This window comes from Populus nigra, chromosome 19 (genome assembly GCF_951802175.1).
Source record: "Populus nigra chromosome 19, ddPopNigr1.1, whole genome shotgun sequence".
In the NCBI taxonomy this organism is placed as follows: Eukaryota; Viridiplantae; Streptophyta; class Magnoliopsida; order Malpighiales; family Salicaceae; genus Populus; species Populus nigra.
The window spans coordinates 10,759,881-10,783,437 of NC_084870.1; the positions used below are offsets into that span (position 1 = coordinate 10,759,881).

Sequence of the window (23,557 nt, forward strand, 5' to 3'; positions counted from 1 at the left end):
CCATTTACAAGGATAGACAAAATGTTTGGTTGACGAGGGTAGTAAATATAGATTTTTAATGGTTTTTTTATTTAAAAATATATTAAAATAATATATATTATTTTTTAAAATTTATTTTTAATATCAACACATATAAAAATATTAAATAAATATTAATTTAAAACTAAAAATTATCCTAAAAACACAATTAAATTGTAATACTAAACAAGTTTAAATATAAACAAACTCATTTTTTTTTCTCTTTCTATTAATCAATATTCTATCTAAATCAAGGTCACACATACCTTGTCAGTGAGATGATAATGAATAATTCTACACTTATCATGCAACAAGACAAGAAAGAGAATTTAGACCTAGATTTTTGATGATCAAATACTCTCTTCTTCTATCTTGGATTTTGCTGTTTATCTCCTCGTATTTGTATTATTTATTAAGTATTTTCAAGCGTCCTTCCCCCTTTCATAAATGCACTCAGGATTCCCTAACCCGTTAGAAGATTTATTTTACAAGTATCCCGGTAATCTTAATCCTCGACAATCACTATTTGCCATCCATTCAGCTGTGAAAGAACTATATCATCCTTGAAGTGTTTTCGAATTCATCACATGCCTCATTGGGTAAACAATTTGCAAGAGCTTTTAATTTTCTTCTCTTACATGAACCAGCAACAGGAGTGCTTGACTTTATACATGCATAAATACATATATACATACATATATATACATACATATACATACATACATATACATACATACATATACATATACATATATATATATACATATATAACATCATCTTCTCAAGTTGTGGAGCTCCACAAACAAGCAATTGACTTGTGCATCCTAACCTTGATGCAGCATAGTGGCTCTGTGGTAGCTTTAAAATTATAAAATGTCAAAAAGCTTTCGTGATCATAGTTACCGAATGCCGACAACTTCATAGAACAAATCATCTTCAAACCATATCACCACCCAACCAACCTCGTAATTTATTAGATAAATACGTGAAATGAACATGTATAGTAGTGGATATACACGACAAATTGTTATTCTTAATAAATACATTATATGTAGCGGTTATTCTAACTAGATATAATATATGTCTGAATATCACATCCATAACCAAGCATATATATGTTTGTAACGTGATATATTCAAATTTTTTTGTAAAAATGTATGCTAAATTAAATGTTTTGTTTTTTTTGTTCTTAACATTTACATATTAAAATCAATGGAAAAATATTTTAAAAAGTTTTTATTTGTTATATTTTTCAACCAAAACGCAATAAAAATGCATTATTAATAGAGGAACCTAAGATCACCTCTTTAAATTTTCTTGAATGCTAGCTAGAATCACAATTTAAACTTAAAAAATCAAGAAATGAATCATATTTTTTTAACTACCAAGTCAACCCCTTGTGATTCTAACCAAAGATAGATAGGCAGGTGCACATGAATAATGCCGGAAAAACAATCTTAGTGTCTAAAGATTCTTCCAGTTATATATTTCAAGATTTATGAGATCCACAAGGGGGCTTCACTCCTTCGATATATGAGATTTGGAGAAGAAAATAGAATATACGTGATAAAATTGATATTATTATTGTAATATATAAAAAAGCAGGAGGAGATTTTGCCGGGAAAAAGGAGAAGACGTTATGCAAAGTCAGTTAAAGTTTCTTTGGGAGTTCGTTAAAACCAAAATGAAGGGAGTTGCTTGCATTTAGCTATGGCTACATCTCTCTGATCTTTAACTGAAAGACAATGCCTATAGATTTTAAATTAGACCATGTCAACACAAGAAAATAAGAAAGAGTTATATATATTTATCGACTTCTAATTCTGTCAATATCATCTTCGCTGTACATTTTATAACTAGCACCCCCTATTTGAGAGATCAACGCGAGTCTTACTTAAATTCTCTCTTATTTGCACCCTTGGATTCTTTCCCTACATTCTTGCCAGTAGGTAATTTCTTCCCCCCCTCTTCTCTTCCATCTTCACTGGAAAAACCTTGTTCCTGCTTCAAATTCTTGCATTTTTCTTACCCTTTTTGGGAATTAGCTCCTTCATTTGCATGGATTGAGCGATGTATGTTTTGCTTATGGAGAATTCTTTTGATTTTATGTTGGCTAGAATACATACATTTTGAAGTGTTTAGATGCGTACACATGTATTGTTCGCTTCTGATTATTAAACTTTTAATGTCAATACATGTTTCCATTACGAAGGTTTGATGTTTGAAGCTCGATCCGGACAAACCATTTAGCCAAAGATAAACCATGGACAAAACTCCCCCTTCCCCGTTTTACTTCTATTGAGAAATGGGGTTGTTTCCTCGGCGAAACTTATGTGGTAGCTTCGGTCAAGCTTTTCAAGCACAAAAACTAAAACCATATATTGTTGTGCTATCCTCTATAGGGAATTAGAAGATGTCCATGATGCTGTGACCTTTCACCTGATTTATTCTCATTCCAGTTTGATCTGATAATTTCCTACTATTATTTCCCTTTGAAATATTGATTGTGTAATATTTTTGGGCTTTATTGTCTGGATGTGTGGAGTAATTAATATGATGTTGATTCGTTAGTTTCCTATCATACTTAATATTCATTTTTTACCCTTTTTATCTTCCTCGTTATCCTAGCCGATTGTAAGCCTAAAATAATGCAAATGTCTTCTTTGCATTTGACTCCTAAGATTTACAGGTTGAGAAAATTGTTATGCAATTTCAGTTGCATTGGATTTGTCTCCTTTCTGATCTTTTTTGTCTTCCTTTTGATATGGTCTTAGGCCTGACAATATTATTCGTGAGGGGCAATAGTTTACCGAGTGCTCGATTCTCCAGCTACGTTTGAGATCACAAATAGATCACCAGCACTGCAAAATTTAGCCATGGCTGATACTCTGTCTGGACCACTTGATCCACCTATCAAAGGGGGTAAATGTTCTAAAACATCGATTTTATTTGATAAGCTTAAAATGGAGTTCTAATAGATAAGGAAATATGGATTTTAGCTCATAAGACGGGCCATCCTTTTGGTTCTTTTGTAATGACGAAAATATGCATGCTATGGTTTATAGAAACCCTGGAAAGGAAATATGCAGCAAACGGAAACGATACATTCCCTTGCTGAACAACTCCTTTCCCTATAATGAGCTACTTTGAAATGTGCTGACTGAAAGTAGTTCCATTCAAAATTTTGAAGTTTTTGCATTCCATTGTTGATGATTTGAGCAGGTCATGAAAAATCCGATACTGAACACTCTGAGGATGAGAGGAAGACAAAGCTTGGATCATTGAAGAAGAAGGCAATTAGTGCCTCGAACAAGTTCAGGAATTCCTTGACAAAGAAAGGACGCAGACACAGTAGAGTAATGTCGATTTCAATTGAGGATCACCTTGATGCTGAGGAATTACAGGCATTGGATGCGTTTCGCCAAGCACTTATTTTGGATGAGCTACTACCCTCTACGCACGATGATCACCATATGATGCTAAGGTTACTTTCTATTTTCAAGTCATCAATGTTTAGAATGACATGTTCAACAACTCTCATGAAAATCACTTCTTTGACCTGCTCTAAGCTGCCTGGTTTTTTCACATATTGTATCACGACACAGATTTTTAAGGGCCAGGAAATTTGATGTGGAGAAGGCAAAGCAAATGTGGTCTGATATGCTCAAATGGAGGAAGGAATTCGGCGCTGACACAATCATGGAGGTAACCTACTTGCCTACATAAAAGATTTAAGAATGTCACCATATGGTAGTTTCTGAATTATTTTGCTTATTGGTTCTTCATTCAGGAATTTGAATTCAAGGAAATAGATGAAGTCTTGAAATACTATCCACAAGGATATCATGGAGTTGATAAAGAAGGAAGACCAGTTTACATTGAAAGACTGGGTGAAGTTGATGCTAACAAGCTGGTACAAGTCACAACATTGGATCGGTATATGAAATACCACGTGCAAGAGTTTGAGAAAACCTTCAATATCAAGTTTCCAGCCTGTTCGATTGCAGCGAAGAAGCATATTGATCAGAGCACCACTATTTTGGATGTGCAAGGAGTGGTAAGTGAAGATTATTACTGCTAGAAAATAGGCAAATATCAGACATTGAATTGCATCAAGTTTACTTCTTGTGCTATTAGAATAACACTACAAGAATGTTCATGGCCAGGGGCTTAAACAATTCACCAAAACTGCAAGGGAACTTATTAGCCACATTTCAAAGATTGATGGTGACAATTACCCTGAGGTAATCAGCTCTATCGTTTTAACTTTATTTTCTGCTTGTTTTCTTCCCTTAGATGAGTAAATTATTCTCATTTCGCCTAATGCTATTTGAATGTCCTGATTATTGTAGACCTTAAATCGGATGTTCATCATTAATGGTGGTCCTGGATTCAGGCTTTTGTGGAGCACAGTTAAACAGTTCATTGACCCCAAGACTGCCCAAAAAATCCATGTAAGCATTGATCTATTTTTCTCAGAATAAAAAATAAATAAAAGAAAAGAAAGAATGAAAGAAAGAAAAATTCTATAAATCTCCAAACTAAGCCATTGCTGTAGAGTCACTAATCTGTTGTAACTATTTTTATCAGTTTTTGGGTAACAAATACCAAAGCAAGTTGCTTGAAGCAATTGATGCTAGGTAAGTTTATTCTTGATGACATGAAACTTCGCTTTTCCAACGCCTTTTGAACTCGTCTTCTGACACTCATGGTGCCCTCTTCTTCTTCTTTTTCTGGATTATAACCAGTGAATTGCCGGAGATTTTTGGTGGTACTTGCACCTGTGCCAATAAGGGTGGCTGTATGCGTTCTGATAAGGGTCCATGGAATGATACGGACATACTAAAGGTACATTTTTTCCCGCGTATGATTTTGTTTTTGTTGATTACATTTCTTTGTTTGCTGAGCATTTCATAAGACAAATAAGAAAATTATGTATCCTTCTTTCATTTTAATGATATAGATGGTCCAAAATGGTGAAGCCAAATGCCACAGGAGAACTTTTTCAGGAATTCACGAGAAGGCAATCTCTGAAGATGATCAGCCATGCACCAAGGTACTCATAATCTTGTGACCTTCTCTATTCACATCTGAGACACCCAATTTCATGTCATTGATTGATTGCCTAACATTGTTTTTGGTTGTCTGGCAACATGAAGACAAACGCTTCTTTCAGCAAAGAAACAGCTGCTGATGCTGCAGATTATGGACATCCAAGGAATCACGGGGAACATCAGATTCTTTCTCCAGTTCCAGAAGTGAGTTATCAGGATTCAAATCGGACATTGCTAATCCTTAGTAATATGTTTGAGCTTCGTAAAATTGTTACATTATAAATTGGAAAGTTGCATCCTTCGCTAATCTCAGAATTTTTTTCCTCGTATACTTGCCTTTGTAACTTGGAACGAACAGATTTTTGGGTGTTCTTTCCTGTGAAACAAAATATACTATATCATAACTGCTACTATGAACCATGTCAAAATCTTCAAACATTATTTGTCACCTTTTGATCTTCTGTATATTCATTCCCGATGTTCTCTGTATATTGCAGTCTCCCTTGAGCAAAGGGAACAAAAGTGACCAAGAGTATGATTACTCCATTCCAATGGTTGAAAAGACCATTGATGCTGCTTGGCCTACACGGCAGAATAATAGATATGACCTCTCTAAAGGTATATAATTTGTCCCTTTCATACACATCTTTCATAGAATCAGTAGTTCCATGAAAGATATGACCTCTCTAAAGGTATATAATAAGTCAAAGTTTAGCCTTATCAAAACCACAGGAATGTCTCGTTTGACAAGTTTATAGTTTTAACACAACTTCTTAAAGTACTTCATATTTTGGCATCGAGAAGGAAATGTTTTGTGCACTGCCAAACTTTTGAAATCTTTCTGGGATTCATATGAACAAAACTTTGCTGTCTGTCAATGCTACAGAGTCTCGCCTAGAGCATGATGTTTACAAGGCTCAAAGACGGAGTAGTCAGATAGTAAACGGGATAATGGCCGTCGTGATGGGAATTGTCACCATGGTTCGCATATCACGCAACATGCCTAGAAAACTTGCTGAGGCTGCTGTTTACGGTAGTCAAGTTTATGCTAATGAAATGGCTAAAAGCCATGTATTGCCAGCACCATCCATCTCTACTTCTGAATACAAGAACATGATGTCGCGCATGGCCGAAATGGAAGAGAAGCTGAATGTTCTCAGCTCCAAACCTCAAGTCATGCTCCCTGAGAAAGAGGAAATGCTGAATGCTTCTATAAGGCGAGCCGATTCTCTTGAGCAAGAGCTATCAATAGCCAAGAAGGTACCCACTCGGTTTTCATTTATTTTATCTGGAGCTGTTTCCATTGTGGGAAAAAAATATTCAACTGAATGTAATGTTCGAGCTTCTTGTTTGTCCAGGCACTTGAGGATGCCCTTGCTAAACAGCAGGAACTCCTAGCCTACATTGACAAGAAAAAGAAAGTAAGTTTACATTATCTCTGATATTGCTTGGCAAAACTGTGTCATGCATGAAACATTGTTCTAATCAACAGTCTGTTCATATTTTCAGATTTTTGGATTTGAAATTAAGAGTTCATGCAGATGAAAGTAACATATACTGGGACCGAAAATGGTGGCGGTAGAGATTTTTAGCCCCACAATAACAGAATGTTTTCAGACCTTGTTGACCTTGTGCAACACTGAACTCAAAGCTCGCGTATTTTATTTATTATTGTTATTATATACAATCATCTTCATGATGTGATTCTGTAAATTGAACAAAGACCTAGTTTAATGTATAGTCTTCTACACCTAGCGTGGTGCGAAGGTTGGGATGAATTAATTAAAGAAAATAGATAGTGCAAAATTCATCACAAATTAAATTAGCCCAACAGGCCGTCTTTGTCTCTCGCTCAACCAGAAAAAGTAAATAAATAATGGTAATGAAGAAAATTTAATTGGTTATGGATAAAACTCCATCACCACTCACCTCTGGGGCTGATTAATATTAGATTAAGGATAATCGGAAATCAACCTCTATTATTGAGTTCATCCGACCACCTAATTTTGATTATTAGTCAAATAGGGACAGAAACATTTTGAGATTTTCATGGACTTTTACCCTACTTCTTCTATATCTCAGAACTCATCAAATATATACTTTGGTCCTTCAATTCTTGAAGTCTATTTTAATCCTTAATTGGAAAATATGTTTGGATGGCCCCATGATTGGTCTATTTTATTCCAATCTTACTATTTTAATATTAATGTTGATTTGTATACACGTGTAGAAACGTCCTTGAAGTCAAAATAAATTGCGTACAAATTTTTATCTGAAATATTCTGCGTTGTCTAGCATTTTTTTTTTTTAAAAAAAATAACCAACGGCCATGGTTTCCTTTAATTTTTGACACATACGGCGTGGTTATTATTCATATATATATATATATATATATAAAAACATTTTGGCTTTTTTTCACGTTTAAAAGATTCGGCGATTTTTTATGATTGATATTAATCACCAAAACAGGAAATAACTTTAATTTTCCAGCAACAAATCATGGGAGATTTAACGACGACAGGTTTAATTGGAATACAAGCATGGTCATGCGTCCATGTATTCACAAAAATTATCAGGCCTTTAATATAGACATACGATATAAAATATAAGATTATAACGATAAAAACCATGCACGCACATTATAAATATATTTATTTTTCGGTTTAAAAAAAACATAGAAATTTCTTTGAATTCCTTTAAATTTAAATCAATTTTTTTAATTTTAAATTGTTTTGAGCTTTTAATATGATCATGTTAAAAATAATTTTTTTAAAAATAATACATTTCCAAACAGAATATTTTAAAAAAACACTGCCAAAACCAGAAACAATATCTAAATACAAATTTGTATTGTCTTTGGAGATAAAGTGTGTTTACCAAATTCGCTGTAGTCAATGACCATCCCAAACAAGATATGCTCATGCAACACAAGGTCTGTGTTCTTCCCAAAGTGACAGAAAATTACATTAATTGAGAAAGTGTTGTGTCCCAGCAAAGACAACATCAGTGATCGCATGTCATACACTCTGTATCACGCTCGTCTAGAAACCACATCTACGAGTACCGGATAAGAGCGCCATCATAGTCTCTAACTTGGCAAAAACGCTTTTACCAGCAGAACTTCTTTTTCTGATATGCAGGAGAGCAATGTTAGCCACATAGTTTTTTAAAAAAATAATGTAATTCCTATGTAGAATTAAACAGAGATCTGTCTCCCTACCCGGCGGAACTTGGCTTCTTCTTGACTGTCTATGTAAGCAAGCAGCTCTTCCTGCCTCATTAAAGCTTCATATAAAGCCTGCTCGGGAAGCAGAAATGATTTAAGCCATCACACAACTTGAGAAGAAAACCCATGAAACAAACTAAATGCAATTAGATTAACATATGCACATTTGTGAAGAGATACAAATTTTTTGCAATAAAAGCTTTCTGACATGCCCCGAGAGTAAACTATTCAAAAAGCTAATAAGCAATTAGAATTTGCATTTGATAGCTGAAGTGGTCTCCAATATATAAATTGACCCACAGCCATAAAGAGGTAAAGACACTGAATGGTATGCAGTAAGATTATGGAGATGTTCCTTTAAGAGTGAAAACTAGAGAAAATTGAAACAGACAGGCAGAAGCCCAAATGGCGATGCTTCTAGTATTATGCTTACGATAATCATCACATTGCAGAACCTCATGTAAAAACTAAAAAAAAACACCATCGCATGCTACATGCAAAAGTTTTTTAATGCAAGCTCACAGATTTGATGTAGAACAACACATTTGCCTAATGGAAAAGGAGCTCTAATGAGATCAATGTGTCTGCAAGTAAATGGAATTCTAGCCTAAAGAAAATCACACCTTTTTAGTAGCAATCAGCTCTGCTTCCAACGCATCCACGCGACAAACAGCAGCATTCAGCAATTCCTCTTTCTCGTAAGGCATCACTGACGGCTTTGCTTGAAGTGTATCAACTTTCTCCTCAAGCTCACCAAGCCTTTTCAGTACAGAGGAGAGAAGGTCAGCCTCAGTAAAAGCAGAAGTTGGTGAAGAGGGAAGGCACTCCTCTTTTTGACGTGCATCAAGAGCAGGTTCAGGAGAACTCTGGTCACAATCAGACAAGGTGTGGGGAAGCCTTTTGGTTACTTGGGATGCCAGTGAGCGGAATAGAGTAAGAAGTGTCATGAAGAAAGCCACAACAGCTACAAAAATTCGAACATGAACCCCTTCTGGAGTCTTTCCAGTGTTGGGCTGGGGGCTTGTAGCTGCATCAGAAATTTTCAATTTCAATGTCTACTAAAATAAAATAAATGAGGGAAGGGATCAAACAAATTTTTATACATGGATCATATTAAACACTGAACAGGATAAAATAAAAAACTACACTAAAGTAGATTCCCTGAATCTGACTTATCACTAGGAAACATTTACTAGACATGGTTTTTTTTTTTTTGGAAAGAAATAGTCCCCGCCACTACTATGATCTAGGCCCTTCTTTGGAATGGGTAATAATTATTCCCCACGCTTCTACACAACTAACTGTGACATGGTAGAAAGGAAATTATGGAGCTCTCAGATCCAGACTTATTTAAAAAAGAAAAATCATTGCACAATTCTAAGGAACCTTAATGACCTATTTCATATCAAGTTGAAAAGTGGGAGAGGATTATGCATTGTACTCAAGCCAAAAAACGAGTTAGTAACAATTCACAGGCGAGTTGCTCTCATACAATCATATGAGGCTACAACATTGTAAGCAACATAATTAACAGAGGCCGTGGACAAATGCATAGCAATGGCAAATAAACATGATACAGTAAAACACTAGAATAAACTTGCTGACCTTTGGAAACAGAAGGCCTCTGGATGGATGCTTGCTTTTTCCATTCAGCATCAACAACTTTGTCAACCATGGGAACGTATTCATCATACCCTGAGAAGCTAACACCATATCCTGCCTTTCCGACTACCTTAGCCTGCAAATTCAATGACGAAAATAAATATAAAAAATATGACAAGAACAGGCCTCAGCAGGTGACCAACTGCTAGATACCGTAATTGGTTACTTCAGACAGTATAATTGAAAATTGCCTGTTCCGGTTGACATTCTGAGTGTATGCTTTCTCGCTTTGCAACTACTCAGAGCAGAAATATTTAAGAGTGGAGGAGATATTCCCAGGAAATAAATATAATACAAAAGGAATTGCTAGAATAAATAAGAAAAAAGACATTTTAAAACAGAAATCAACCATATGCCCATGACACTTCATCATTCATTTTGATTGTGTAAAGTAACAATCATAAAAAAAAAAATTGTGTATTGCAATAACAGTGTCTCAAAATAGCAGGTAAAAATTCAAGGATAAAAAACATACTTCTTCACGAACAGGTGTAAGTCGAAGATGGGAATAACTTTTCAGTGCTTTAGGGGAAGTGACATCTTCAGCTTCAGATCCTGACTCTGCAGTGGATGTATCACTGCCTTTGAACTGCCTCATGATACCAAGGCAATGTGCTAAAATTAGGAAAAACAAAATTTGCACATGTCAACATCAAGATGAAGATAGAGACTCTCACCATTGGATACTGTGGCTTAGCATAAGCAATAACCTTGCCTTCGCTGTTTAAAACTTTTACAACCTGCCTGCCTCGGCGTGGTTCACCGTTAAGAACCATCTGCAACAATATCAAAGATATCAAATTTTCATTTGTTTGTTGCTTGTAGTTTGTATACCACAAATTAGCACATACAGCCAAGGAGGTTGGTGGCACGGTGATCTAAAAATTATAACAGCATGCACATCACATATATTAAAGTACACAGTAAATAACCTTCAATATTTCTGGGTTTTTCCATGGTCCCTTATCAGACCGAAGGCAACCCCCCTGATCAGCACATGTGCACGTACCACCCAGAAATTCCGGCAATTCACTGCGAAACTTGCAAAGTTCTGATAAGTGAGAACACAATTTGTGACATTTATATTAACAAATATCAAGAATTTCAAAATAAAAGGCTGCGTGAGAATCATGCAGTAGAAATTACAAAATAGATATGTATTAAATAGCTAATTCCAGCCCAATTCACCTGGCATCAATTATCTCAAGCAATTTGGTCTGGTACTTGTTCCCGAGAACCTAAATTAGTTCCAAAATACAAACATACATGGAGTTAAGAAATTGTAACAAGCATATGCCAGCAAATTCCAAAATATAGGAGAGTAGAAATATTAACATACATGAATCTTTGATGTAGTTTTAGGATCTAGAAAAGTCTTTACAGTGTTCCACAAAAGCCTAAATCCAGGACCAGCATTGATGATGAACATTTGATGGAGTGTCTGCATCAATTAAAGCAGTGCAACAAATCCAGTTTCAAGTACCCAATAATGATAACACTTCAAGCAAGGGATTATCAAAACAACTAAAATCAGATTACAAACCTCAGGGTAATTGTCACCGTCAATCTTCTGAAGCCGCGTAATGAGATCCCTTGCTGACTTGTTAAAGTTCTTAATGCCCTGAATGAATAGCAAGAAAGAGAAGAAATTAGCAGTTGACTGAAATCTTGATATACATGTGCTGCAATGTTACAAGTCACATACCACGGCTTGAACATCTAAAATAGTTGTGCTTGAATCTATATGCCTCTTGGCAGCAATAGTACAAGCTGGAAACTTTATTGCGAAACTTTTCTCAAACTCCCGCACATGGTATCTCACATACCGGTCCATGGTTGTAACATTCATAAGTTTGTTAGGATCAACTTTTCCCAACCTTTCTATATAAACAGGTCTCCCCTCTTTATCCACACCATGATTACCATGAGGGTAATACTTCAAAACTTCATCCAACTCTTTAAATTCAAAATCCTGATAACATACAATGTAAATTTTGGTGAGTAGGGGAAAATGTCAAATAGCAAAGCATTTCAAGGAAATTGTTAGATAACATAGTTACCTCCATAATGGTATCAGTACCAAATTCGTTTCTCCATTGAAGCATATCAGCCCACATGTGCTTAGCTTTTTCATTGTCAAATTTCCTTGCTTTCAAGAACCTGAAGGATATAAATCACATAAGATTATCGGCCATTATTACTTATCAACCATGAGAAAACATGAGACTCGAAAAGGTACATAATTCATTATGGGTCACAACAGATTACCTTAACATCATATGATAGTCATCATGTCTTTCTGGCAATAACTCATCCATCACCAAAGTCTGTCGAAATCGATCAACAGCCTGTAATTCCTCAACATCTCGAACATCCTCTATTGAAACAGAGCTAACTCTTCCATCACCCTTTCTCCTACTCTTCTTCTTCAGAGAATGCTTGAATTTAGTAGATGCATTAAGCGCTTTCTTTTTTAACGACCCAATTCTAGTTCTCCTCTCGTCCTCAGAGTTCTCAAAATCAGATTTCCTCTCTCTCCGCTCATCACTACTGTAAAACCCCTCAAAACCTGCCCACATAAATAACACCAAAACATTAACACAAACAAAAGAAAAGGACTTTCTATGTCAAAATTCATAGCATCAATTTTGCTTCCAGTACAGTAAAGTAGTGTAGTCAAATTTAACTCAGAAAGAATTAGAAATAATAAAAAATAATAATAATGCTTATCGCTAAAAATTACAATTTAAAACGAGAGGGAAAAAAAACAAAAAATCAAGCTAAAGTGTAGCAATCTAAAGTGAGAAAGAAAATAAAATAAATACAATTAAAAACCCAAAAAGCAGAGGTTAAGATAGATTGCTATGATTTAAAGCGATAGAGGCAAATAAAAAAAATTAATTAAAAAAACGTACAAGTACGAAACTTTCAGTGAAACCCTAAAATCAGTGGGGGAAAAAAACTCACAAGGTCTGGCGAATCGATCCAACGGACCCGACATCACAAATTGATGCAAAGCACCTGAATTTCACTCGATAAAATCAAACCGATCACCGTATCAATCACCGATAACAATAACTCTACCTACAGATAATCACAGCCGATATATAATTCACATTTCAATAAAAAAAGATTCAGAAACCCTAGAGAAAAATCAAGACAGAGCATTTGACTAAAGTTAGGAGAAAGAAACGATGAATGCAGCATAATGTATGGACTAGGTAGTACCTGTTGTTAGTTAGTTAGGGATATATGATAAATAATTTATATTCCTTTAACACGGATCACGCGTTAGATCGGATGGTTATGAACGCATCAAACCAGCGAAAGAGGAATTATAATCTGTAAACGGAAGGTTGGTTACAAAATTAGATGATGATGATAATTAGTAAATATATATATAAATAAGAACTAGGGGAATTAAATTAAATTCGCCGAGTATCTCGACGGCGAAACGAGAGCCTTTTTTCTTACGGAGATGGAGGGGGGGGGGGGTAGTTGTTAGGTTTATAGTAGGGGAGCGAATGTGGGGGGTGGGGTCGTAGGGCCTACTAGTTTTTGTTTTTTATTGATTTTTTTTTTTAGGTTGGCATGCCATGTGGCAGATGGAGAGTCGGGTGGGCATTGAAATAACAATGTGCCGGTGGTTTTGTTTTTTTAACAGATAGGCAGAGGCTCATTATATATTTGTTTTTACTTTTTAGAGTAATATAAGAAGATTAAATTTTAAAGTGTAATGGACATTCCATTTATGATAATAAGAAATAACAAACTTATTTAGCATGAAGAGTATAGGGGTATGTTTGGAAGTATAAAAAATTTATTTTTTAAAGTGTTATTTTTAGGAATAAATTAAAATAATATTTTTATTTAAAAAAATTATTTCTTGCATTAATTCATTAAAATAATAAAAACATATAAAAAAAATTAAAAATAAAACACAAATCTCGAAGCTGCAATTGTATCATGTGAACAGGAAGGAATCCGAAGAGTTTTGTTTGCTTTTGTAATGAGCAATCATGAGTTGATATCATTGCAGGTAGTTGTTCCTTTTTTTCATTTATCTTTTTGTTTCCTCTGCTCTTGTTTTATATATATATATATTTTTTGTTACTCCATTCTTTTTTTTAAAAAAAAATAAGGTTAGGTAATTGATGGGTAAATTCGAAACCAATTTAAAAAGTTATAATAAAAGAAAAATATTTTTTTCGAAATTCAAGTATTGAATTCTTTTATCCAGTTAGGGTAATCTGTACTGCAGCATTAGCAAGGAAAGAGAATAAAATAAAATAAAATAATTTTCTCTACTCGTTCCCTTTTAGTTTCTTCACGATTACCAGTAGAACCACTCTATTCTCTTCCATTGTATGATAAATACTGACATATTAAACTAGAAAATAAAATTTATTTGCGTGACCATCATCATATTTTTCAATTTGAGTATTAGCTCTCCAGTGCATGATTTTTTTGAGAATTATTTATAGTATATTATTTTTTTTATTAACGTAAATATCCAAATCAATTTACACACATTTTAATTAATCTCACAAACTCTAAAATTAATAATAATATCATTAATAACTATCGTATTAGCAAAATAATACATTATTGATTTTCCGAAAATGGTGCTACAAAATGAAATCATCAGGTTTGATCCATCACATCCAACTCCACCCACTTCCGGTCAGCTTTTTTGCCCTATGCCACTGATTGATGTTGCTGTACAACTATATTTTTTTAAAAAATTAAATTTTGTTACCACGGCTAGTTATCTCATTAATTTAGCATGATCAGATATTCATCAAAGAGTAAAACAAGATAATAATTTATATTTTCTATCTCTAACCCTCAAACTTTGTGAAAGTCAGGCAAAAACATAGCGTGGAACAAGATATGCTGCGTAATTGCATGGAGAACTGAAAAAGTCGCGCCGCGGATGAACTGGTGCTCATGGCTTTCCGAAAGCCAAGGACAGTGGAGAGAAGCAAGTGCACTCGCCTCAAAGAAAAAGAAAAAGGAGACACCAGTGTAGACCAGGCCATTTTCAAAAAGCCAGTCAAACAATTACAGAAAGCTATTTTCACTGATATTAAAATATATTTAAAAAAATAAATAAATAATTATTTTAATGTTATAAAGCTTTTTAGCTGTCTGAAAAGAAACGTTTCTGGGCACGTTGAAGTGAATAGAAAAACTTAATTGCTGGCAATTAAAAACCTCAATTTCTTCGCTAAATGTCAGAAATCAGAATATATGTCACCGATCTAACAGTAGGAACAGATAAAGAAATGCATCATGCAACTGCCATGCGCATGCTGTCCATGCCATGCTGTCACCAAAGTCTAATGCTAGAATATTCACGGAGGATTTGTTTTCCTAATTTATGATGATAAAAAGTCAACTCCGACATAATTGAGGGTTGATTCCACCGTTTTGGTTGCTCCTTTTACATGATGACATCCTTTCAGGCGCCGATGGACACAGGAAAAGTTAAAAATGAGAATGGCAGGAGGTGCGAGTGAATGACGGGGATAAGGCATGGTCTTAAATCCATGCCTGGTGGGTCCACCTCCGTATTTAAGAAAAAAACAAAACATAGGCGATCCGATTAAAAAATTCAGATTAATTTTATAACCTGTTTAAAAACTCAGTTGCGGTGGTTGGTTATTTTTTTAATAAAAATAATATTATTTTATTTTATAAAAAACAAAGTTGAATTTAATAACTTGTTGACCCAACCAAAATTTTTAATCTGGATTTTTTACTATATCATATCAGATTTAAAAAGCATGGGATAAGGTGGGAAGAGTGATGGATTGGAAAGTATTTTAGAAAAATCTAGAAAAAAAGTCAGATTAATTAAGCAACAAAAAAAATTAGGGAAGTATATTCTATTCAACAATGTTACGAGTGCTTTGGAATGAAGGGAAAAAATTGACCAGTGAGCAGTCTGGACAAGACTCTCCACCCACCTCCAGACTTGTGACTAAAATTATAACACTGTACGCTATGATATGAAAGAAATTAAAGGAGCTCAATATTTCACGGTGTTTCTTGCAATTCATTTACTAACATACTGCTATTTACAGCGATGTTTATTGTGTCGGTTTTCCTCTTAGGTCCCTCGGATTTTTATCCCTTTCCACTTTGGTAATTAAACTTTACATTTTCTTTTAATTTGGTTCTCATAATTATACTGTCGTGGTTTTTTGTCTTGAGATATTTTTTTGGTTTGGATGCTCACACGCATACGAAACGTCATTAATATTTAATTATTTATGCCATAAATAAAAGATTGATTCTACAAGATAAAATCTTAAGTTATTGCAAATAAAATTAAATTAAAATTGACGTAGACAAAAAAGCCCTTTTTTAGTCTACACTACTTTGTAAGTGTTAATAATATTATAGCCTGCCAGTTATATAGAGAACAGGATCTAGCTGGTACTGGAGGCCATGGTCGCGTGATGCTGCAGGTTTGTGGCATGTTTATGTATTATTATGGATTTATAGAAAATATATATAAAAAATTATATAAAAAAACTATTATAATTCATAATGTTTTCAAATAAAAAATAATAAAGTTAAATTCTTAACCGGATTAATATTTAAAAAAAATAAAATAAATAAAGAAAATTTTAAAAAAAATCATAACAAAATAAAAAAAACTATGAAGGGAAACACTGGAGCAATCTATAGTGTTTCATGAGGAAATCTACAGTTATAATTTTCAACCAGCTCAATATTAAAAAATAATAAAATCAATAAAGATAATTTTAAAAAAAATCATAACAAAAAAAATATTTGGGGAACACTGTAGCAATCCACAGTGTTTTAAAGAAAAAAACTACGAAACTAAATTTTCAACCAGCTCAATATGAAAAAAATAAAATCGACAAAGATAATTCTGGAAAAAAAATCATAAAAAAGAAAAAAAGAACATGTGGAGAAACAATGTAACAATCCACAATGTTTTTTTTTTTAAATACAAAGCTAAATTTTCAACCAGCTCCATATTAAAAAAATAAAATCAACAAAAACAATTATGAAAAAAAATTGAAAAAAAAACAAGAAGACAGTTTTGAAAAAAAAAGCAAAAAATAAAAAAAAATATGTAGGGAAAGTTAAAGCTAAGTTATCAACTAGCTCAATATTAAAAAAAAAATTGACAAAGATAATTTTGGAAAAAAACATGTAGGGAAACACTGTAGCAAAACAAAAACCATATGGGGAAACATTGTAACAATTTACAGTGTTTAAAAAAAAAACTATAAAGCAAAATCGAGAAAGACCATTTAAAAAAAAATTCATAAAACAAACTCATGCAGGAAAATATTATAGTAATCCATAATGTTTTAAAGAAAAAAACTATAGAATAAAATTTTCAATCAGTTTAATATTAAAAAAATTGACAAAAATAATTAAAAAAAATAAACAAAAAAAAGGGAAAAAAAGAAAAACAGAAAAAAAATAAAAAAACAAAACAAAACAAAAATAAATAAAAAAGCCTTTTAGAGTATTAGTTAATTCTTCAAAAACATAGAGAACTTCATTTTAGTCCTTCCAACTTTATTTTTTACATATCCAGTCCTTGTTAGTTTATAATTTTACATTTCAGCTATAAATTTTATTTTTTTACATTTCAGTCTCTCCATGTCGAGAGAGCTGGATGAAGTTGCTTGAAAAAGAGAGAGGAAAGGGAAAGGATTCGGTCAATCACTTTCCGACCACAAAAAAAAATAATCTTTGTGCCATGAATATTGGCATAAATGTGTGCTTGTTTCAACGGTAGAATTTGAGCCTGCAACCCTCCCATCTCCTCTTTGTTGGCGCCACTACTACAGATTAGACTGCTGCAACAAAGCAGTACGGGAAACACAGGATGAGCCACTGAAAGACGTAATTGTAAGTGTTGTGTGGTTCCGCACCATGTGATGGGGGGACCATCACATTAATTAGTAAGAGACAGCCTTGCTGTCTCTTTAAATTAAATGAGCTGCCACTGTAGATGGCAGTAGCAAAAACAGGAGAAAAGAGAGGAGAAAAACGTGAGAAAGAAAGAAGAGGAGGCAGCTGAGCAGTCTGTCTTCTTTCTTCGATTTCCAGTTCGTTCACCGTTGGATCGGGCTGAGATTTTGACAGCATCTTCTAGACACGTTCCTCTTCATTCTGAACGGTTGGATTGAAGATTGGTGGTGTGGAAGCTGGTCGTTTTGACAGAAAACAGGGCTGTCAGTGTTGTGAGCTTTTCTCTAACATTACTCTCTTTAATCTTGTTGTAATCCGAGAATAAGTTGTTCTTGATGATATATATGTTGTAGCCCTTAGTTGAATCTAAGGAAGAACAATTGTGAACCCATTATTTGTTGATAGTGGAAGTTTTTAGGTGGACTCCGGTCCCGTGGTTTTTCCCGCATCGGGTTTTCCACGTAAAAATCTTGGTGTTGATTTGTGTGATTATTTGCATTATATTTGTTCATTGTTTGATTCTGTTTTTTACTGCACAAAGAGAGAAAAAGGATTGGGACTTGTGAATTGTGAATTGTATTCCGCTGAATTGATCCGGTTAGTTGTCCCTAGTTTTCTCAACAGCAAGAACAGTGATCATAAACATCTAAGAAAAAGTCACAAGAGGCCATGTCTAGGTCCCACAGCTGGGCTTCCCTCAACTTCTAAATCAAGAGTAGAAGATCAGGAGAGAAACGCATACATTAGTTTCAGTATTCAACTCTGCATCCTCCTCGCCTGCCTCGTCAACTAGGTCATCTTTGTAAGACTCTTGTTGCTCCTGAGTAGCAGCAGCAACTTCTTGCATCTGCTCAATTAACTATTCAAAAAACGAATGATCTGCAAAACAAAATCACATTTAAAACACATGATATCCAGCAAGCTTCATCTCGCAACTTTTCGACTAGGTCATTCTTCTGGGGCACGTTACAGTACTGACACAGTCACGGTCATCTGGTCTTAAGCAGAAAGGGGAGTGTCTGCCTCGGCAAGGAATAAATGTTAAAAAACTATTGTGATTATTTGTAATCAAGGGATGACATTTTGTTTGGAATTTTCTGGTTCTGTTATGCTCAATTTAATAATATATATGAAAAAAAAAAGAGGATCGCGGTTACAAATAATAAATCCAGGGAGCGCCAGTATCAGCAGCCCGGTAAGCGCTGATGATAATTCAAGGATGTAATAGCGGAGAGTAAAGTCCAGTATGAAAAGGTTGGATTAGGCATGATTAGGCCCAAGTTGGGTTTGAGCTTATATCAATTTTTGTTGCTAGTCAGTGGGCTCTAAGAAAAGGAACCGGCAACTAGGGATTATTCGAAAAATATTATACAGAGATAATTCAGTACTTCCAATTACTGCTAACACGATATTCCTCAACTCGGATCTCTTGAAGATCAAGGGCAGTCATTAACATTCAGGTTGGAATCCATAGAAATATTGCGAGGAAAAAAAAATCTTATTTTGGTTAATATAGGATTTTAGATGCGGGTGGTTTGCAAAGAATTTATAGTTCCCAGCAGCACCTGTAAGATAGTTTCGAATAATTGTGAAATGATGGGGGTGGCGAAGGATTCTACGCTAGTCACTTGGGAAAGGATTCGGTTTTAGTGTAAGAATATTGAATTCCATGCAAAAATATCCTGGAAATCAATGGCATGTTATAACAAGTGGGTTCTACAATGAAGCGAGTGATGATTTTTACTACAAATTTGTGAAAAATAATTTTATGACCGAGGCTAGCCAACAGCAAAACGTAAACCGATGGAAAATCCAGTGTGATGCATCCATAAAATGACAAGCAGTTAAATTTCTAATGTTTGAGTTATTTTTTTTATTTTTTATCCAGTTAAATTTCTAGAAAATGAAAAATATGTGCATTCTCTCTTGTTCATTGCGTGTGGAGTCAATCATGAGTTTTCATGTGTGGAGTCAAAATTATTACGATGAAGAAAAAAAATATTTGGGATAGGTTGAGTCGACCCGGATGGAATGCCCAGGTCAGCCCAGGTCCAAGGGCTACCTCGCACTAGCATGGGTGAGCTTCACCAGGCGAGGTGGGGATCACCTCGTCGGGCCGTGGCCCATGCAAGGTGATGCCCCGCCCACGGAGAGCTAGGCTGGGCTATTACTGTTTTTGTTTTTTTTTGTCACACTTCAACACAGTGTCTGTAGGCTAGAAGGGAATTCTCGCCTAGGCAAGTCTTTAAAAACTGTGCGGGTAAGGCTCGATGATCGAGAAAGCAACTTCAGCTGGAGCCTTTGTATGATAAGTCTTCCTTTGTGTGTGAGGTCGGATAGGGGGTGGATTGCTTCTATAGCCAATAGAAAAAATCTCAAGTAAATGAGTGGTCAATTTTTTGCTTTAAAAAAACTAAAGGCTGAACACAATTTTGGGACAGCATAAAGAGGCTGCTGCGATTGGTGGAGTAGGGTTGCTCTCCTGGGAGACAAATTTTTGTCCCATTTTCAAAATACAACTGCATCTGGTCTCGAGTTCTATCTTCACAGCATAGAGTGGCCGGGGTCTGCGTGATTTTTTTCTTTTCCAATAAAATAAAAAGGAGCCCTATACCTTACTTTTACTTCATGAAATACATTTTGCACCTGGGCAAGAAGCAAAGAGAAATGCGATCCATATCTTTGGTGACCCTACTGCAATAAGGAATTGGGATATTTTGGTGCAGTACGTCAAGCGCCTTCGTTTTCCGAATGTGTGCCCCCCTTGCACCTTTCTTCGACCTGAAGGCAGAGTTTCAATTCGAGAGTGGATGACAGCATTTCATGTGTTGTATCAGATACAGCAGAGGGAGAACATTGGCCCGTTCTCTGCTCGCAGCACGATGGCACTCGGAGACCCATGATGCTCGCTATATAAACTTTCTTCTTTTTATATAGTTCTAAAATCCGATCCAATAATACATCAGATCAAATTATGAATCTCGAATTAAAAAGTCAACTCGGAATAGACTAAGATTTTTTTAGATAAAAATTAAGTGCAACCGTGCAAGTGGCAGTTGGATTGGTAATAAATTGCAATCATTAGTTTTCTTGAGACTTTTGAATTTAGAAATATCAAGAGAATATGCTGCAAGTTGCAACAAATCAGCATCCATCCATTCATTACGTAAGGAAACAAAATGTTGCCACGGGCCATCTCTCCTTCAAACTGCCACCCGCTCCTATACCTTCCTATGGATTTGCCTTTCTCCCATCAAATCCACTCATATACCTTTGAGAATTTTTTATTTTTTTCTTTATTTTAAATTAATATATTTTTAAATATTTTTATATTATTTTAATGTACTGATATCAAAAATAATTTTTAAAAAATATAAAAATTTTGATATATTTCTAAGTAAAAAGAACTTTGAAAAGTATCCACAACCACACTTCTAGATAGGTACTAAGAATAATAACAATAATAATAGTGACAGTAATATTAATAATAATAATAAGGAATAACGATGATGATGCTAATGAAAAAATAACAATAGCAATTTTAGATATAATAATAATAATAATACTAATAATAATGGTGATAGTAATAATAAAAACAACAATGAAAATAATAATATTATTGATAACAATAACAGTAGTACAAGTGGTAATGAAAATACTGATATTATTGATGGTAATAATGATGATAGTAACAATAATAAAAATCAAATTAATAATTATAATAATGATGATATTATTAATAATAACAACAATTGTGATAATAATAATAATAATAATAATAATAAATTAGTGAAGATAATAAGAATAATATTAGTTTGTAGCGGTAGTGATAATGATATTATTGTTACTATTAATAGTGATGATACTAATGATCATGACAATAATATTGATGGTAGTAATAATTGCGGTGATAATAACAATAATCATAACAACGATACTTGTAATAATACTAATAATGAAAATAATGTTCGTAACAGTAGAATTAATAATAATTTGTTATGATGATAATGATTGTGGTAGAAGCGGTAATTTTAATGATAATGATGATAATAATAATAAAAATGATGGTTACAATACTAATAATAATGGTACTGATAATATTAACAATGTTGATGGTAATAATAATAATAATTGTGACAACAAGAATAACAACTATTGTTATTGTTATTGTTATTGTTATGTGTGAGAGAAGAAAAGGAAGAAGAATGATGATAATAAAAACACTAATAACATTAGCAGGCGATAACAATGACAATAACAATAATAACAGCAGTAATAATAATAATAATAACACCGACAATGATCATGGTAATTATTGCTAAGATAAGAACAATACTAATAGAACTGTTAGTATGATTACTAGCAAGGATAATATTAGTAATAATAATAGTACTGGCAGCGGCGGGGATAACAGTAATAACAACAACAATAATTTTAATAATAATAAAAATAACAGTATTAATAAGAATAATGGTAACGGTAATGATATTACTTATTAATATTAGTAATAATAATAATTTTGATTTTTATTATTTGAATTGCTATTTTAAAACAAATTTTTTTACATGATTTTTTTTAATTTTATTTTTTAATATTTATTTTATTAAGAAGCAGATTTCATGTTTTTTTTTATATAGGGTACTTTGAGTTTAATGACTCGGGTCGTATGTTTAAAAAGTTAACATATTTTTTTTGAAAAAACTTTATAATTTTATTTTTTTATTAGGATATTTCAATCATATAACATGTATCGCGATTTTTTTTTAAAATTATTTTCTTACTTTATTTCAATATTTAAATATAATTTTATACATATAAAAAAATAATATTTTGATCCCACGATGAAGGGCGGAAACCAAAGGCTAGATTGAGTCTATAAAACAAGTCACCACCAGCCAACCACAACCTTCTTTCCCTTCCTCTGTCTCTCCACCCAAAACACAACAGCCCCCTGCCACACTACAACCACGAGCATCTATCACTTTCTCCAGCAGATCACCATCCACAAGTCACCACCACCACCACCACCACCAATTTCCTTTTCCTTTGTACATTTGTTTATTTATTTTTTATTCTCCTATGAGAATGTCCTGGAGCTGGTTTTGTGTTAAAATCCAGAAATCTTCTACACGTGGATTTGAAAGAAGAAACTTGAACCAGAGAGGAGACTGAACAGGAGATGAAATTAGGGATTATGATTAAAAAAAAGAAGCAGCACGATCTCACTTGGTTGTTTTACTTTATTCACTATTTCTTGAAGCTCAACTTCTCTCTGGACGGATTATAGAACCAAAAAAACCCACGAACCAGACTAAAACAATACACGAAAGTACTGAGATTTTTGTTACTGAGAATATTTTTGTTTTTGACACTGGCTATTGAATGCGAGGCTTGGATTTGAGATTTCGCCTTCTTACTCGTAAGAACATCCCTTGAATTAAGAGTGAATTGGTTTGACCCGTGTGATGAATTGCATTAATAATTTAAAATTATTTTTGAATATCAGTTTATTAAAATATTAAAAATAATTTTAAATAAAAAAAAGGGTTTCCGGTGGTAAAAAGTGAAAATAGAAGTTCACGTGGGAGATTACTATCTTGATGCAAAAGCAGTACAGAATCATTTAAAA

At 33.8% G+C, this 23,557-nt stretch overlaps 2 protein-coding genes across 4 annotated transcripts; one reads left to right on the forward strand and one right to left on the reverse strand.

Annotated features, from left to right (window-relative positions):
• Positions 1-1,734: 1,734 nt before the first annotated feature.
• LOC133679864 (phosphatidylinositol/phosphatidylcholine transfer protein SFH3-like) lies at positions 1,735-6,822 on the forward strand. The gene is made up of 14 exons (XM_062102582.1): positions 1,735-1,967; positions 2,793-2,940; positions 3,241-3,502; positions 3,624-3,723; positions 3,809-4,075; positions 4,185-4,262; positions 4,371-4,472; positions 4,609-4,658; positions 4,767-4,866; positions 4,982-5,074; positions 5,178-5,276; positions 5,570-5,690; positions 5,959-6,332; positions 6,431-6,822. The coding sequence occupies exons 2-14, from the start codon at positions 2,895-2,897 to the stop codon at positions 6,512-6,514; spliced, it is 1,776 nt and encodes a 591-aa protein (XP_061958566.1). The 5' UTR covers positions 1,735-1,967; positions 2,793-2,894; the 3' UTR covers positions 6,515-6,822.
• Positions 6,823-7,900: 1,078 nt separating this feature from the next.
• LOC133679863 (phosphatidylinositol/phosphatidylcholine transfer protein SFH8) lies at positions 7,901-13,449 on the reverse strand. 3 transcript variants are annotated; one of them, XM_062102580.1, is made up of 15 exons: positions 13,189-13,448; positions 12,928-13,044; positions 12,229-12,529; positions 12,021-12,120; positions 11,666-11,932; positions 11,504-11,581; positions 11,300-11,401; positions 11,149-11,198; positions 10,893-10,992; positions 10,638-10,736; positions 10,436-10,549; positions 9,904-10,036; positions 8,922-9,325; positions 8,293-8,370; positions 7,901-8,201 (listed from the first exon to the last, which is right to left on the reverse strand). In XM_062102580.1, the coding sequence occupies exons 2-15, from the start codon at positions 12,959-12,961 to the stop codon at positions 8,181-8,183; spliced, it is 1,881 nt and encodes a 626-aa protein (XP_061958564.1). In that variant the 5' UTR covers positions 12,962-13,044; positions 13,189-13,448; the 3' UTR covers positions 7,901-8,180. The 3 variants fall into 3 exon arrangements, with proteins under 3 accessions (XP_061958564.1, XP_061958563.1, XP_061958562.1); XM_062102579.1 differs by lacking the exon at positions 7,901-8,201 and having other exon boundaries at positions 8,269-8,370; positions 12,928-12,981; positions 13,189-13,449; XM_062102578.1 differs by lacking the exon at positions 7,901-8,201 and having other exon boundaries at positions 8,269-8,370; positions 13,189-13,449.
• Positions 13,450-23,557: the final 10,108 nt, after the last annotated feature.

Bases quoted from the DNA above. Each gene is read 5' to 3' on its own strand.
- LOC133679863 (XM_062102579.1), bottom strand. From the start codon at position 12,961: ATGTCGGGTCCGTTGGATCGATTCGCCAGACCTT. The intron at 11,582-11,665 runs GTATGTGACTTG...CTATTCATTCAG, and splicing joins TTTTAGATGTTCAAGCCGTG to GGCATTAAGAACTTTAACAA. The intron at 8,371-8,921 runs GTGTGATTTTCT...CTTCCCGAGCAG, and splicing joins AGCTGATTGCTACTAAAAAG to GCTTTATATGAAGCTTTAAT.
- LOC133679864 (XM_062102582.1), top strand. From the start codon at position 2,895: ATGGCTGATACTCTGTCTGGACCACTTGATCCACCTATCAAAGGGG. The intron at 5,277-5,569 runs GTGAGTTATCAG...TGTATATTGCAG, and splicing joins TTCTTTCTCCAGTTCCAGAA to TCTCCCTTGAGCAAAGGGAA. The intron at 5,691-5,958 runs GTATATAATTTG...TCAATGCTACAG, and splicing joins TAGATATGACCTCTCTAAAG to AGTCTCGCCTAGAGCATGAT.